This window comes from Parasteatoda tepidariorum, chromosome 2 (assembly GCF_982258835.1).
Source record: "Parasteatoda tepidariorum strain Cologne lab strain chromosome 2, Ptep-v5.0, whole genome shotgun sequence".
NCBI lineage: Eukaryota > Metazoa > Arthropoda > Arachnida > Araneae > Theridiidae > Parasteatoda > Parasteatoda tepidariorum.
This window is the reverse complement of record NC_141756.1, coordinates 95733555-95751307: the sequence shown is the minus strand read 5'-3', so window position 1 is coordinate 95751307 and position 17753 is coordinate 95733555. Positions and strand designations below refer to the sequence as shown.

Below are 17753 nucleotides of genomic sequence, written 5' to 3'. Positions count from 1 at the left end.
CCAATTTAAAAATTCTTTAAAAATTATTAAATAAAAAAATAATAATTTTTCAAAAATCATAATAATACAACACTGCAAATAGTTAAACGAAATCTATTTTTTAAGAAAGTAAATCTTTTAAATGCATTGTTTTAATAAAATTTTAAAAAAAAATCATTAAAAAATAAACATGTTCTCTTATAAGCACCCCATATTTAAATACTAAAAGTAAAGATTTACGTTTTTTCAGTCATTAATTATGTAAATACAATATATCTCTTAAAATACCATGTTTAATTTAAATATTAAACGCTACAATAGCAAAAAAAAATTTTTTTTTTTTGTCATTTCGCCACTTTTAAACTCAATTTTTTACATTTTATGCAATTTAGAAAAAGTGCACCACTTTAAAAAAAATAAGAAAAAAACGAATTGAATATTCATAAAACACATTTAATGACCTTTAATTTAGAATGTAGTTTATCAAATGCTCCTTATCAAATAGCGACAAAGATGATTGAAAAAGGATATTTTTGGAAGGAAATTTTGCAAAATATTTTTTTATGGTAAGAAATTAAATTCTAACAAAGAAATAATTATTATAATATTATTTTTTGTCATTTAAAAAAAATCTTCCTCATTATGCTTCTTCAACTGAATACAGATGGTTTTATGATTAAAAGAAAAAAATAATATTACGTATTTATTATAGTATAAATGAAAGTTAAGCTTCGTCAAAATAAATGCTAAGATTAAGAAGATTGTCGTATCTTTACATGCGCCAAAAAAGTCGCGACAACCGGCAGAGGTAGCAAAATTTTCACAAGCATGTTCGAAAACCCTTTAGCACTTGGCGATGGGAGTTTAGTTGGCGTAAACAGGTATCAATACGGAAATATCCGCATGATATAATTATTGTGTTACGTATTTTAAAATATATATTTTTTTAAATCTTCTTTTAAATGCTGACATTAATGATCATTAACAGATAACTATTTTTATCTTAAAAATGCTATTTGCTATTTCAATTGAATATCAATGCCTCATAAAAAAATTTCCTAAATAGTGATATCTTTTTTTTTCGATTGAAAAAAACTCTATCCTAGAAATAATAAAGAAATGACGCTGTTGTTTTAATGGTGGTTATTAAGGAACACCATGTATTTACATTAATAATAGAAAAAGATCAACTATCTTAAATAAAACATCTTTATTCCATACAAACATATGTACAATTGGATCACAATGATATGAATATTTATATACAGTCTTTGCACTTTGATGAATTTATGATGAATTTTTCATGATGAGGCATAACTGAGCTATAGAGGAGATGAATGTACTATTTATTTTGGCAATCAATCGTAACCACCCATCATACCTCCCATCATGCCGCCTCCATATCCACCTCCCATCATTCCTCCTCCATATCCACCTCCCATCATGCCTCCTCCATATCCACCCATGTCCATACCATAGCCTCCCATGTCCATACCATATCCACCACCCATTCCTCCACCATATCCACCACCACCGCCATAAGATTTTACTCTGTAAATGAATAATAATGTTATAAGTAACATAAATGCATAATTCGAAATCTACTTACTTATAAAAAATTTAAAAAAAGACAACACCAATTTTAACATCGAAAGTCTTGAAAATGGGTACTTGTTTTTGAGCGCTTGCAACATGTCGACTGTTATTTCCTATTTATATAATTTTGAAGCTCATGAAGTTTTTAATCAAACAATTTTAATATCTTTTATCGGAAAAAAACAGACGATTTTTAAAAAAGTTCTTTTTTGAAAATATCACACATTCAAATAGAGTATTGAACGTACAAACTAAATCAAACACATATATAATCAAAAGTCTTGAAAATGGGTATCTGTTTTTGAGCGCTTGCAACTTGTAGACTGTTATTTATATATTTTATAAGCTCAAGAAGTTTTTAAGACGAATAATTTTAATATCCTATATCGAAAAAAAAAAAAAAACGATTTTTTGAAAAATTCTTTTTCAAAAAATTCGTTTTTAAAAATATCTCACATTCAAATAGAGTAAAACGTACTAACTAAATCAAACACATATATTTTGAGAAACAAACAATATTTTAATGGGAAAATTAAATATATAGACGCTATCTGGAACTCCTAACTTGCCACTAAATTTAAAGTGATAGCAAAATAGCAATTCAGATGTAGTTAGTCCATAGATAGGACTCTTCTCGCCACAAAGTCTAAAGCTTTTTGCTGCTATTGAAATAAAAAAATAGCACATGTCAAAGAGGGTATCTTCTCTCGTTCTCTCACCAACCAGAGCCCAAAACATAAAATAGGTGGCCTCTCATAGCCACCCATAGTCGCCACCATTCCTCCAGACGAATGGCGAGGGGAGTTCTATCCATAGACAGACTATAAGCCTAATTTGTTTAACCTTTCAGGGATGGTTGGGGGAAAACTGTTTGCCACTTTTTTTTGCCAAAAGAAAAAAGCATTATCCTTTACGCAAACGATAACGCTATTTGCGCTTCACAGCGCATGTGTGAAAATTTCCATACTAATAGCAGTATCGATGAAAAGAAGAAAAAAGATTAGTGTTACGGCTACTATGCAAAATCTCTAATTATGCAAACCATTATGTTCTAACTCTTAAACTATACGTTTTTTTTATAAACCGCTTTAAATTTTTAAAAATAATAGGACAAATCTGATCGCTTCATTCTAGACGAGCACACGATTCTGATAATTATTTTCTAATGAATTTTTGGTTCAGGGTTAAACAAATTCTGCTCACTTTCTTCAGCAGTTTTTTTAATTATTTTCTGTTAAAATGTCTTACAGAAGGCAGAGCAGTTGGTAGTTGAGACGATCAGAACAAAAATAACAGATCCAAAAATTTATCGTGAGATAAATGTAATGAAAAAGATTAAGAATAAGTTCATTTGCATTTCGAACACATTTTAAAAGTAGATTATTTAGCATATCCCAATTATTTTAGGGATTCAGCGTATGAATTATAGATGACAGGAGAAAACTGTCATACGCATACCTCAAAATTCGAGATAAGTGGGCGTTATTATTCAGAGAGCTTCGATTTTTTTTCCAACAGTAATAATAATAAGAATCATAACGTTCTTTTAACTGCTATATTGACATATTCGCAATGAAAAACAAGAAGTATAGTTTTCCAGAGAACTAAATATTTACACGAGTGGAAATATCGTCTGTTCTATTTTATGCAAAAGATTTTATTAAGTGGTAGAGAATGTAAAGTAGTTGATAAAATCACTTCAAATCAAGCTTACTAATAATCAAATATTGTCCATATTGTAACAATAATAAGAATCATTACTTTCTTTTAACTGCTCATATTGACATATTCGCAATGCAAAATAAGAAATATAGTTTTCCAGAGAACTAAATATCTACACGAGTGGGAATATCGTCTGTTCTATTTTATGCAAAAGATTTTATTAAGTGGTAGAGAATGTAAAGTAGTTGATAAAATCACTTCAAATCAAGCTTACTAATAATCAAATATTGTCCATATTGTAACAATAATAAGAATCATTACTTTCTTTTAACTGCTCATATTGACATATTCGCAATGCAAAATAAGAAATATAGTTTTCCAGAGAACTAAATATCTACACGAGTGGGAATATCGTCTGTTCTATTTTATGCAAAAGATTTTATTAAGTGGTAGAGAATGTAAAGTAGTTGATAAAATCACTTCAAATCAAGCTTACTAATAATCAAATATTGTCCATATTGTAACAATAATAAGAATCATTACTTTCTTTTAACTGCTCAAATTGACACATTCGCAATGCAAAATAAGAAATATAGTTTTCCAGAGAACTAAATATCTACACGAGTGGGAATATCGTCTGTTCCATTTTATGCAAAAGATTTTATTAAGTGGTAGAGAATGTAAAGTAGTTGACAAAATCACTTCAAATCAACTTACTAATAATCAAATATTGAAATGTAAAATTTACTGTCACAATGAAAATTTTGAGAAATCCGGCTGAAAACAGAAGTTGGTAGATAAATTTTTATAAAATTTTTCATAAATTAGATTTTTATAAAAATTTTGATTTGATAAAAATGTTATTATTTGGAGAAAAAAAAAGAACATTTCTCTGCATGCGTTATAGTGTAACACATAAATTAAAAAAATACTTACGGGTATGGAACAATTTTTTCTCCTTTTTTAATTTTTAGTTTGAATGGAATAGGAATTGGCAGAGGAATAAACCTTGGTTTTAGAGCTTTGGCGATTAATCCTGCGGCAAGTAGTTTTTTCATATTCTTATGGCCAGCGTGAACTTCTTGGCTTAGAAGAGCTGTCAAGAACAAGAAAGCGACACAAACACATACAATCCTAGGCTTCATTGTAGATGATTAAAGCCTGCAATAGAAAGAAAAATTTTTATATTTGAAAATATGTCTCTATCTCTATATTTTTCTATAATATCTCTATATTTTTAACTTTTTAACCACTATTTATTTTTAACTCATTTCAATTCGCTACTCGCTGTATAGATTTCGTTTTGTGTTTTGTTCTACATTCTCTATTTTTTGGTTAACATGTGCCATTTCGTATATATTTTTCGCTTAATGTGCTCTATTTTCATTTAAATTTTTTTGAGTGCTCCTCACACTATTGCATTCCTTTATTTTGCTTTGGCTATATAGATACAATATTAGGAAAGACTCATTTTTGCGGAAATAATCGTGCGAGCTAATGAAGATTATATTTTTTCATTCTGTTTTTGCTTCTCGGCTTCTTAATATACATATTTTTTTCATTTTTTTGAAAATATTGTTTAAAAATATTTTCTTTTAATAACCCTTCTTTTTCTCTTTTGATTAATCTTTTATCTCTATATTATCTATCAAATGAATATATATATATATATATATATATATATATATATATATATATATATATATATATATATATATATATATATATATATATATATATATATATATATATATATATATATATATATATATATATATATATATATATATATATATATATATATATATATATATATATATATATATATATATATATATATATATATATATATATATATATATATATATATATATATATATGATTATATATATATATATATATATATATGATTACTTTTCGATTCAGGTTGAGCAAGTGGTAATAAAACGAAAAAGAAATGACTGGAGAACTCATTTAGAGTTTTTTAATCTTTCATATATCGATCAATGGAAGTGGAACTGTCAGAAAACTCCTGTCAATGTCAGTATATATGTCAGTGTAAAGGCAATATTTTGGTCAGTAGAACTACCGACATATTTCAACTGTCAATAAAAATTTATTATATTTCTTTGCATTTAGATGGAAGATTTGACACATTTAAGATTGCATGTATTTAAAAAGAACCTTACTCAGCTAAGAAAATCTATTATCTTAGCAAATCAACATAAATTTATTTTTAGTACAGTAATCACTAGTGATTGACAAGGAAAATGACTATTTTTGAGACTCGTTTTAATTAGCACACTTCATTAAAATCATAATTAGTAAGTCGAATTGAAATTTTAATGGCTAATAAAAAACCTCATTATTTTGTATTCAAATTAATTCTTTAAAATCGATGTTAAGAGATATTTTTCTTTTCCCTCTTCAATCAGAATGTTGTATGCAATTTGCTTTGCAGGTACAGCGTACAGAATAATATTGCGAACAATACGATGCAATCTTAATGATTTGAAGGATTAACTTTAAATATGCTAGAATATTTATGATGACGATGATAAGTTTCAAACTATTTCTCAAACTCTGGTTAAATTCGATACTTTTATAAATTTCAATATTTTCAATTCGGAATATTTTAATTCTAATGAAAATTCATAAAGATATAAATCTGAAAAGTTGGATTTTGAAGGTCTTTAAACAAAACTGTGAGATGAAATTTTAAAAGACCATAGTCATAACCAGTAACATAGTATATCAATCACATGTGAAATTTTTATTTATTTATTTATATTTAATTTCATTTAATTAAATTTTTTTGCTGTTTATAACAGTTGATGTTAGTTATTATAATGCTTTTAAAATCACTTTGGATTTACGTTTTGGTTTGATATTCACGTTAAATGATTTTTTGAACTTAAACTGATGGCAAAGAAATAATCACTATTTACTCCACTTCTTTTAAAATTCAACTGTGCAATTATAACTGTTACTAGACATTACCATTATGAAGGATATATATTTAAATCTAAAATCGTAATGTAATAAGTATAACCTGAAATTTAAAAAAAAAAGAGAGAAATTTTTGTTTGTTTTAACCTGTTTCGATTGACTACTTTTACAGAGTGAATTTTGGCGACTTTTACAGAGTGACTTTTGACTACTTTTACAGAGTGACTTTTGACGACTTTTACAGAGTGACTTTTGACTACTTTTATAGAGTGACTTTTGACGACTTTTTACAGAGCCACTAGTTATCCATAAATGTCAAAAAATTGTATAACATTTTAAGAAAAATTTTTTTAATTTTTTAAAATAAAATTAAATTAACTTATGTCTTACTGCAAAGTTCTTATAGGCCATTCATATTTTGATAATTGTTTTGTTGCATCTTGGTATCAATATTAAATACGTGTTTATTTAAGTACCTTTTTTCCTCTGAAGTTAACAGTCAATCACAATAACTACAAAAAAATGTAATCTATACATTTATTTGCAAAGTTCTCTAATAATATACAGGGTCCTCCTTTATCGAGCGGTATCACCCGCCAAACGCCGTGGAGATAACGGGTTCGAATCCCGCTACTACCCTGTTTCGTGCTGTTCCTCTCAGTATTGCGCCATCTTCACTTCTGCTTGACAAAGATTTATAAGCCTTAATTGAGCGCACAAGCCTGCAAATTTATGTTATACCAATAAACTAAATTAAATTCCATAATATGCATGTTATAACTGTTAATATACATATGTTACGAATGCGTTACTCTTCTAAAAGTCTCGGTAAAATTAAATATTTTTAATACCAGCTGTTAATCTTTTCCAATAAGAAGTACAAGGTTTCTACAAGTATTAAAAATTTTAAAATATGGGGACAAAAATGGAGCAAGCATTGATATTTGCGACCAAAACTATGGGTTATTTTTTCAAAGGAAATATATCCATATTCCAATTTTTTTTAACTCAAAGACTTATCTTAGCACATGAAATAATGGTCTTTGATTAACAGAAATGAGAAATTTAGAATGAAATTTCTTTCTTTAAATAAATTAACATAACATTTCTTTTTTAACATTTAATCATCATTTCTTTTTTAACATTAAATTAATATTTCTTTCTTAGCATATATTTAAAACGCTTATCCCTACAAAATCAACGCGTTCTTTATAAATAAAAATCTAAAATACAAAAGCACATTAAGTTATTAAAGTTAAGTTAGTTAGAAAATTGGAATAAAAGAAATAAAATAATGGTTACTTTTTAAACCTAACGATTTAAACTTATTCGCGGAACTTCAATAAAATTTCTTTCTTGAATGTGAAAGAGTGAATTCTTTTCAAAAAATTTAATTTTAAAAGAGGACTTTTTAAAATAGAACATTCACTTACTTTGCCAGTATAATAAATCAACTAATACAATAAGAGATTAAATCTTCGTGTTCATTAAGATATTTAGGTTAAAATTTTGAAATTTCGAAATATATTTCCTCGAAAGACGTGTTCTTTAGATTATTTTTGTTTCTTTTAATTAAATTTCAAACAAGGAATTTTTTTAAGAAATCTGTTTCATTAAAAATTTAAATTAAAGCAGGAATCTGAAAAGTAAAATATATGGCGTGCACTTAAATATGTATATATTTTAATTTTATAATAAATTAGTTGTCTGGTTTTTAATTTAGAAAATACAGGTCAACTTCTTTTTCATTTATAAAAAAGAAGTTCTTTTTATGTGATCACACTATTCGTTACCCAATTTCTGTTTTAGATTTATTTTGAAACTTTTGTTATTTATTTTTTTCAGGAAAATTAAGATTTTTTGAAATTTTATTACAATATATAATGTTGAGTGATAAGTTGCAAATATGCCTATATATTTAATTAAAATATTTTGAAAGGAAAATTTTCTTTTAATTTACAATATTAATATTTTTTTTTCAAATAAAATACTAACTATTTTTGCTATTATTTGTCAAAATGTACAAGTTTAAAAGCGTTATATATAACAGGGAATCGCATATATGATGTGACAAACTTCTAGGGGACTTAAGGCACATAATCAGGATTAAAACTGCGTAGTATTTCAATTGTTTCTTCGCTTACTTCTGAACGGGTCATAAAAGCATAGCTGCACTGGTAGTTTGCTGGATTTTCCAGTAGACTACTGGATTTTGCCAGTTTCTCCTGGTCTACTGGTTTAATAAAAAAACTCCTGGTTTTTGTATATTTCAGAAAATTCCCTAAAATTGAGTAAGTTTCCTAAAAAAATCTCTATTGATTGAAATAAAATTTTTGCACAGATTATTGCTTGAATATTTAAATAAGTATTACTAATAAATAATAAAGCAAACCTCATTTATAGAAATCAATTCAAAACTTTTTTTTTCAGACATGTTCAATTTATTTTTATTCAGAGCTCTCTTCTTAAATTAATTTAAAAAATCTCATAACTATCTTAGATGAATTAAATGACTATTAACAGCCAAAATTATGAGTGAACATAACATTTCAATCATGTTTGATGCCAATCATAACTGGGTAATATTGCGGTCTTTCTATTTTGATGATTGTAAAAGTCCTTAAAATTCTCTATGTGTAAAATATTTAGTACGTTACGCAACAATCATCATGAAATTTATATTACTTCGTAAAATTTACTGGAGTTTTTCCTATCCATGTTGCTAGCTATGTAAAAGGGAAGCGTCACGCACGACTGCATTTCCGGGCATTGGATCCTATGCAATTTTAATCATGATCTTGAGCTCTAACTCCCATAGTTTTGCGCAACATTTATCCGATTCCCTTTTATATATATATATGTATTTGTTAAACTTGTACATTCAGAAAAAATAGTCAAAATAGTTTTGTCAAAAATGCCATTTAAAAAAAACCAAAAAATCATTACAAGCCGCTAAGTGTGCTTCCTTATTTTGAAATTCCTTATTGTTCGTGTGCTTCTAAATAGTTCATAATAGAGAAGTTCCCATAGCCGCGTACAACGACATTCCCGGACATGGGTTCCTATACAGATTTAATCCTGACCTGATGATGGGCACTGACTGTCCTGCTCGCTTTTTTGCATAACTCCAAGTTAAATATAACGTGTTTAAGCTAGTACATTTCGACGAAAAATAAACTAAAACTGTCATTTTGATAAAAAATCTGCAGCTTAGGAAGCAAGACAGACGTACAGACGAGCAGAGTTGAGAGCGCCACTCCCGAATTCGGGAAGATCAAATATTTGTTTGAATTTCAACAAAAAATGTGTTCCCCAGTGTGTTTAATTTATCTGCTTACACATACGTATGCATGAATTATTAACTTAATATGGTAGGTAAAAAAACTCCAAATTTAACTTAAAAAAAAAAGATTTATGCGAGACATGAATGTAAAAAGTGAGAAAAAGTTTTCTCAACGACAGAATATGTTGGCACCTATCTCTTAAAAGATTAAATAGCTGATAGCAACTACCATTAGATTTAAACTTGCAAATGGATAAGTGGCAGATAATGACTATTATTAAAGAATAATTTAAATGATTCCGACGCGAAGCTCTCGAGTGCAATGTGCTAATAAAATAAAATTTGCCAAGTTGATTTTAGTTGTTTGCACAGTTTAAGATATTTCTTAAAGAATTTTTTAAGAAAACTTAAAAAAGGAGCAGAAAAATTAATGAAAAATACATATTTTAATAATTTTGTATTCGCCACTGCATTTCACATTTTTAAACAGAGAAAAAAATCCTGGTAAATTACTAAGAGCAGAGAAAAAATCCTGGTAGAAAAACATTACTGTATGGTAATGACATTTCTGGTTTGAAAAACAAAAATATATATACATAATTCTAGTTAATGAAACCAAAATATACGGTACTTAAACCATTCGCTTAGGAATTTTTTCGTTCATATGGTAACGGTCTACTGGAAATTCTGGAATTCAAAATTCCAGTTCTTATTATCTTAACAAAAAATAAAAATTTAATATAAATGCAGAATTGAAAAGTAAATTTAACCGTATAAATGATTTTTATGCCATCCTTTAAAGCAGTGTTTTTCAGACTTATGACTTTTGTGTACCCTTTCTAAATTTTTCGTAACGCTGTGTACCACTAATAAAAAAATGAATGTATTTTTTACTATAAAAAAATTGCACAAAAGTTAAAAATCGCAAATGACAGTTGACACCACTAATTATTAACTGCTAACCCTGCAAAAAATAAGCAATAGAAAAATATATAATCTTACATTTTCATGGCTAACTTTGTTTTTAAACTATTTTTTTTGTTGAAATTTCCGTTTTTTGCAAGATACTTCGCATAAGAATGTTAACCCCCACCAAACTGTTCTCGTACCCTTGGGGGTACGCGTACCACACTTTGGGAAAAACTGCTTTAAGGTATCATGAAAAAATTACAAATAATTACCACATTTTATCTCATATTATGACTGTTTGCAGCAATGAACCACATTTTATCTCATATTAGCAATGAAACCATGTTTCATTGCTAATTTTACCGAAATCATTATCAAAGCATTTTGATAAAAATTATCGAGCTTCTTGGTATTCCTTGAAACCCAGAAACACGGTAAATTTTATCATATTATGGTAGTTTTGTTATACTTTTTTCTCAGAGTAAATAAACATATCCACGAAATCACGAGATTTCGAATTTTAACGTGAAAGCTGATAAAAAGAAATTTTTTTACATCATTATTAAAGCACTGACGCCACTTTTAAATTTTTTTGAGGATCGTAACGAACCCTGATTAAAAAATAATTATTATTTATATTTAGACGTTAAGGGTTGATAATATACTCAAAATTAATATATTACTACCCTGTTCTTCCCAAAGCATAGCGTTAAATGCGATCGAAAAAACGATAGAAAAGGTAAATGAAATATTTTAGCTATTAGTTTAATACATGACTTTAAGGACATTCGTTTTCAATAATAATTTTAAGAATTGGAAAACCTAATCAGAGTTGAACGGAATTGAAAACCTAATGTGAGAATAAAACTAGCTCTACGGATTTTAAGCAAGATTTTATTTCAATGTTTAAAGTGATATCAAAATAATACTTTTTTTTTGAATTCTTAAGTTTATAAACTGAATTTAACATGATTTTAATCACCCCTACATAATCTAAACATGCATAAAACGCATGATAATCATAAGATGGTGTGTTTAAGCCCAGGTAAAACATAAAATATTGCAAATTGTTAATTCATTACCACTCACACTGTAAAAGAGTTCGACCCTCAGATGTGGGTATCTTTCACCGTGAAATCCTTTTTTACCAGAGCATGTTACGGAAAAAAACCACATATTGTGTAGTTTATTGTAATAATTACCGTAAAATCACTGAATTACTCTAATTAAATATTTCTGTAAAAATTACGGTATTATATTTTAAGGTAAAAATGAATTTTATAGGAAAATAGATTTTACAGATAATGCACATAAAGAACAGTTACTTTTTACAGAAAAGTACAGAGAATGGTACTTTTTACGCATCTGGAATTTTTTACAGAGTAGAAGTATCATCCCAGGAATGGATACAAGTTCGCAGATTTGCAATTGACTTTCTAAAATGGTATTGGTTAATTGAAAAAACAATTGCAATTCAACAATTTTTCGTTATAATTAGTTTCGTGGAGAAATAAAAGCACATACAGGGTTATTAATTTTTTCAACATAATAACCACTAAAATTATAAAATTAAAGATTCTCTTAGCATAAATTTTTAAAAATTAAATTGTAGCTAAAACTAAATAAGTAACACAATTGCTAATATTTGAATTTTTTTTTCGAGGATTGTTAGACTTGACTAGGTTAAACTTGATTCTAGTTAAAAATTAAATTATTTATTAATAACTAGATTATTAATAAATTAATAATCTAGTTATAGATTTATTAAAAGCAATTTTTAACAATTTTACAATCTTTTAACTCAAGAATATTTAAAATTTTTAATTATTTTTAAAATTAAAAAAGTAACTATTATCTTAATTGCTAGTTTTGTCAAATTTATATTTAAATTTGAAAACTTTTCAAATTTATGTTTAAAAGATTTCCCGGACTATGCGAACCATTAGGCCAATACTAAATTTATGAAAATTAAAAATATTTACAATTCTAATTAGAAAAGGTCTCAAAGAAGCGATAAAAAATTTATACCGATTGCAAATGTGCACATAAAAATTTCAATAAATTATACTTTCAACATGCTTTGGAGGAAAGCAACCAGATGCTTTAAGAAGAAATGAAAGTAACGGTAATTAAAACTGCTAAATCAAAATTTCTTTTTCATATTACCAACTTATTTACTTTTCCATTCATTTTTCAATTTTTTTTCGAGAATAACAAGATCACAAATTTAACTCTAGGTCAATACAAACTAAATTTATAAATAAATGCAGTTTAAATTTACAATAGTCTAGAAGAAAATACGAAAAACTTATTTCAGAAAGTATGAAACAAAAAAAAATCACCAATGAGATCCTTTCATAATGCTTTCGATGATGAAAGCAATCAGATGCTTTATAAAAAAGTGAAAATAACGGTTATTAAAACGTTTTTATTTTAATATCACTTTCTCTTATTATTTATTTATTATTTATTTATTTTTCAAATTATTTAAGAATTTCAACTCTAGGGCAATACTAACTAAATGAATGAAAAGCAAGGAAATAAAAAAAAAAATTTAGTAAAATATTTTTAGTTACAATTTTTAATAGTCTCGAAGAAAAAATGAAAGCAGCAAAAAATTAAACGAAGCTATCCTTTTAACAATGAAAGCAATCAGATGCTTTTGGAAGAAGTTAAAGTAACGATTAATTAAACTACATAATTATAATTCCATTTACGGCTATAAAAACTACTTAACTTGAATATTATTTTTTTACTTGATACATATTTATTTATTTAAATTTTTTTTTCATTAATTTCTTTGACTAAATATTATACAAACTGAATTTATGAAAAGCAAAAAACAAAATAAAAAATAGATTTGCAGTTTTGATTTAAAATTTTTAAGAAGAAATTAATTCGGTTGAAAAGTATATGTAACAAAAAATTCAACGAAGCAATTTTATTAGCAATGAAATTCTTTTGGAAGAATGAAAATTGCTTACAATTTCTGGACTTCAAAATATTTTTTCTCATTTATTTTTCATCAATTTTTTTCAAGAATTTAACGGACTAAGAGTAACTTTTAGTCAATACAAACCAAATTTATTTAAGCAGGAAATTTTTTTTGCAGTCTTAATTTACAACGATATCTAACGAGAACCTACTTTGGTTGAAAAATATAAGTATCACGAAATTTAACGAATCAATCTTTTCAGCGACGAAAGCAATCAGATGCTTTTGGAAGAAGTGAAAGCAATCGATACTAAAATTGCTAGATTTTGAAACTATTTTTTCTTGCTTAATTTTTTTTAAAGAATTTCACGGACCAAGAATAACTCTAGGTCAATACAAATAAAATTTATTATAAGCATTAAAAAAAATGTTTTTTTTTTGCAGCTTTGATTTAAAAATATATTTAAGAAGAACTTACTTTGGTTGAAAAATATATGAATCAAAAAAATTCAACGAAGCAATCCTTTCAGCGATGAAAGCAATCAAATGCTTTTGGAAAGAAGTGAAAGTGTACTGTCAGAAAATTTCACTCTCACTTCTCTTTATATATTCCATTCATCTCAAAATTACTCAGCACAAGAAATGAACACGGAGAGGGGGGGAGGAGAAAAGTCACCACAGTACCCTAAAGAGGGTATGACCCACTTCCTTACTGGAATTGGCCTCCCCCCACTACCATGTCCACAATTTTAGATCCACTGATGAACCCATCCTCTTGTTCTCTCTTATCCCTATCTCTCTATTCTTCCACGGTTATTAAGAGAAAGTGAAAAATTCTTCAACAGGAAAGAAAAAAAAATATCCGTCAACTTTCAATTGCTGTTTACCTGACTTCTCAAATGCTGTTAGGTCAGCCTTTTTTTGGATTGCGACCTCCTTGACCTCTCGGTTTTATCTTCAATGAATGGTGAGTTTGATGTTGATGAGCGAACAAATTTAAATTCATTATAGATTTTGACGTGGGACGATGGGAAGTAAATGTGTTTATTTTTAGTTTGTTTGTAAAATGGGCTCGTCCAGCTGTTCACGCTTTTTGGGGTTATTGGGAATGAGGAACCAATACTGCATATATATATATATATATATATATATATATATATATATATATATATATATATATATATATATATATATATATATATATATATATATATATATATATATATATATATATATTATATTATATTTATATATATATTAGATATATTTAATATAATTCACTGTGTAAAATTTTACATTCACAATAATATTAAGTTTTTTTAATTAATTATAAATATTTGAAAAGTGCTTTTTAATGAAGATTTAACAGTGTATATTTACATACATTGACAGTAATATTAACATTGTTTTTTATTTAAATATAATAAAATATTTAAAAACTGCTTTTTAATGAAGATTTAACAGTGTATATTTACATACATTGACAGCAATATTAACGTTGTTTTTTATTTAAATATAATAAAATATTTAAAAACTGCTTTTTAATGAAGATTTAACAGTGTATATTTACATACATTGACAGCAATATTAACATTGTTTTTTATTTAAATATAATAAAATATTTAAAAACTGCTCTTAAAAAATATATGTAGCAATGTATATTTACTTTCACAATAATATTAAAAGAGTGCTTAGTTTAAGTTCTGCAAAATATTTAAAAAAGCTCTTTTTGACGTATATTTTCGAATTCATATTTACATTATCAATAATATTAACCTTGTTTTTGCTTAAATATTTTGAAGTACATTTAATAGGTGCTTTTCAATGTATATTTAACAATATATATTTAACTATAGTTATTTATATTTGTGATAATATTAATAACAGTGTTCTTTGTTTAAATACTATAAAGTATTCAAAAAGTGTGCTTTTTAACGCATATTTTACAATGCAATAATATTGACATTTACAATAATATTCACAATGTTTTAGTTTCAATATCATAAAATATTTGATAGGAATTTTTTAATATATATTTATATTCATAATAATAATAAAAGGGATTTCAGCTTAAATGTAATATCTAAATAGTAAAAAAGTTTTTCAATCTATTTTAAAAGATATATATTTTTATTCACGCTAATATTAACGATGATTTTAGTTTAAACATTATAAAATATTTACAAAAAGCTTTTTTATTTTATTTGTATATATTTACATTCACAATTAAGGAAAAATATAGCGTAAATATTATAAAATATTTAAAACGAGTTTTTTAATGTATATTTACATTCAAAATAATATGAACAGTAATTTTGCTTAAATGTTATAAAATATTTTAATAGTGAATTTAAATATCTACCATTGTATTCTTATATTCATAATAGTATTAACAGTGTTTTTGTTTAAATATTACTAAATACTTAACAAGTGAATTTTGGTGTATATTTAGCAATTTATATTTAAGTTCACAATAATATTATTAGAGTTTTTAGTTTAAATTTCATAAAATATTTAAAAAAGAGCACTTTTTAAGGAATATTTTCATTTAAAATGATGCTTACAGTATTTTTTGCTCAAATAGGATAGAATAATTTAAAAGTGCTTTTCTATGGATATTTACTGGTGTATATTTACATTCTCAGTTATATAAGTGTTTTTAGTTCAAATATTATAAAATATATAAAAATTGCTTTTCAATATTAATTTAAAAACATAATAAACAAAATTGATTCCAGTGAAATAAACAATATGTTGCATCATCCTAACATGCGCAATTTACCTAACATGCGCTTTAAGGCAAAGTAGTTTTCGAGTGTTATATTTTTTTACCAAATTTTAAAATCTTTTTATTTTCTTTATAACCGACTCAATTCTGAAATTATGAAAAGACGAACTCTCTACTTCTTGAGCCATTTAGCAAAACAGTTGAAATTCCTGTAAATGAATTAGTAAGTAAAAAAAAAGAAGAAAAAATCCCTGTTTGTAGCACTTATAGAGCAAGAAAAGTGATTTTTTATTTCCATTCAGCTAATACTTAACATATCATGGCATTATATATCAAGTTTTTATACATTTCTTCAAAGCTAAAATTAAAGTAGTTTTCGAGTGTTATATTTTTTTACCAAATTTTAAAATCTTTTTATTTTCTTTATAACCGACTCAAATCTGAAATTATGAAAAGGCGAACTCTCTATTTCTTGAGCCATTTAGCAAAACAGTTCAAATTCCTGTAAATGAATTAGTAAAAAAAAAAAAGAAGAAAAAATCCCTGCTTGTAGTACTGATAGAGAAAGAAATGTGATTTTTTATTTCCATTCAGCTAATACTTAACATATCATGGCATTATATATCAAGTTTTTATGCATTTCTTCAAAGCTAAAATTAAAGTAGTTTTCGAGTGTTATATTTTTTTACCAAATTTTAAAATCTTTTTATTTTCTTTATAACCGACTCAATTCTGAAATTATGAAAAGGCGAACTCTCTATTTCTTGAGCCATTTAGCAAAACAGTTCAAATTCCTGTAAATGAATTAGTAAAAAAAAAAAAGAAGAAGAAATCCCTGCTTGTAGTACTGATAGAGCAAGAAATGTGATTTTTTATTTCCATTCAGCTAATACTTAACATATCATGGCATTATATATCAAGTTTTTATGCATTTCTTCAAAGCTAAAATTAAAGTAGTTTTCGAGTGTTATATTTTTTTACCAAATTTTAAAATCTTTTTATCTTCTTTATAACCGACTCAATTCTGAAATTATAAAAAGGCGAACTCTCTACTTCTTGAGCCATTTAGCAAAACAGTTGAAATTCCTGTAAATGAATTAGTAAGTAAAAAAAAGAAGAAGAAATCCCTGTTTGTAGTACTGATAGAGCAAGAAATGTGATTTTTCATTTCCATTCAGCTAATACTTAACATATCATGGCATTATATATCAAGTTTTTATGCATTTCTTCAAAGCTAAAATTAAATTATTTTAATGAAGCTGAAGTGGTTGAAATCTTTATTAATCATTAAACATATACAGTTATTTTTACCATAACTAGGAAAATCCTCCATTTAAAATAGAGGTCACAATGCTTTAAGGTAACAATTACTTATTAGATGTGAAATCTCAGATTAAATGAACATCAACCGATAAATTGGTTGTTTCAGTATTCAGAGGTAGTTGTCGAGATACGAAGAATAACACTTGGAGAAAAAAAAATTTCTGTTGCATATTTTTTTTAAAAAGAGATCTTAGATTCTTAGATATAGCTGATATAAATCTGCTAATCGAATTCTCTCTACAAGGTACAGTTTTTATGTAATTTAATAAAATAGTCCAGTAATAATAGTTTCATACCCTGGAATGACTTCCAAGTATCCTTACTTCTTTGATACGTAGGGTGTAGTAGAAATAAGGCTATAGTACATTTTAGTTTATGATGCGTTAAGTT

General features: G+C 26.1%; 1 protein-coding gene across 1 annotated transcript; it reads right to left on the bottom strand.

The window, feature by feature from the left end:
* Window positions 1-1176: 1176 nt before the first annotated feature.
* Window positions 1177-13889, bottom strand: LOC122272178 (uncharacterized). Its single transcript, XM_043055477.3, has 3 exons — window positions 13791-13889; window positions 4174-4398; window positions 1177-1530 (listed from the first exon to the last, which is right to left on the bottom strand). The coding sequence occupies exons 2-3, from the start codon at window positions 4380-4382 to the stop codon at window positions 1338-1340; spliced, it is 402 nt and encodes a 133-aa protein (XP_042911411.1). The 5' UTR covers window positions 4383-4398; window positions 13791-13889; the 3' UTR covers window positions 1177-1337.
* Between the last annotated feature and the right edge of the window lie 3864 nt (window positions 13890-17753).

What these genes read in the sequence shown, in the direction of transcription:
- LOC122272178 (XM_043055477.3), bottom strand. Translation starts at nt 4,382, where the DNA reads ATGAAGCCTAGGATTGTATGTGTTTGTGTCGCTTTCTTGTTCTTGACA. An exon ending in GAAAAAATTGTTCCATACCC is followed by an intron (nt 1,531 to 4,173) that starts GTAAGTATTTTT and finishes ATTCATTTACAG; the next exon opens with AGTAAAATCTTATGGCGGTG.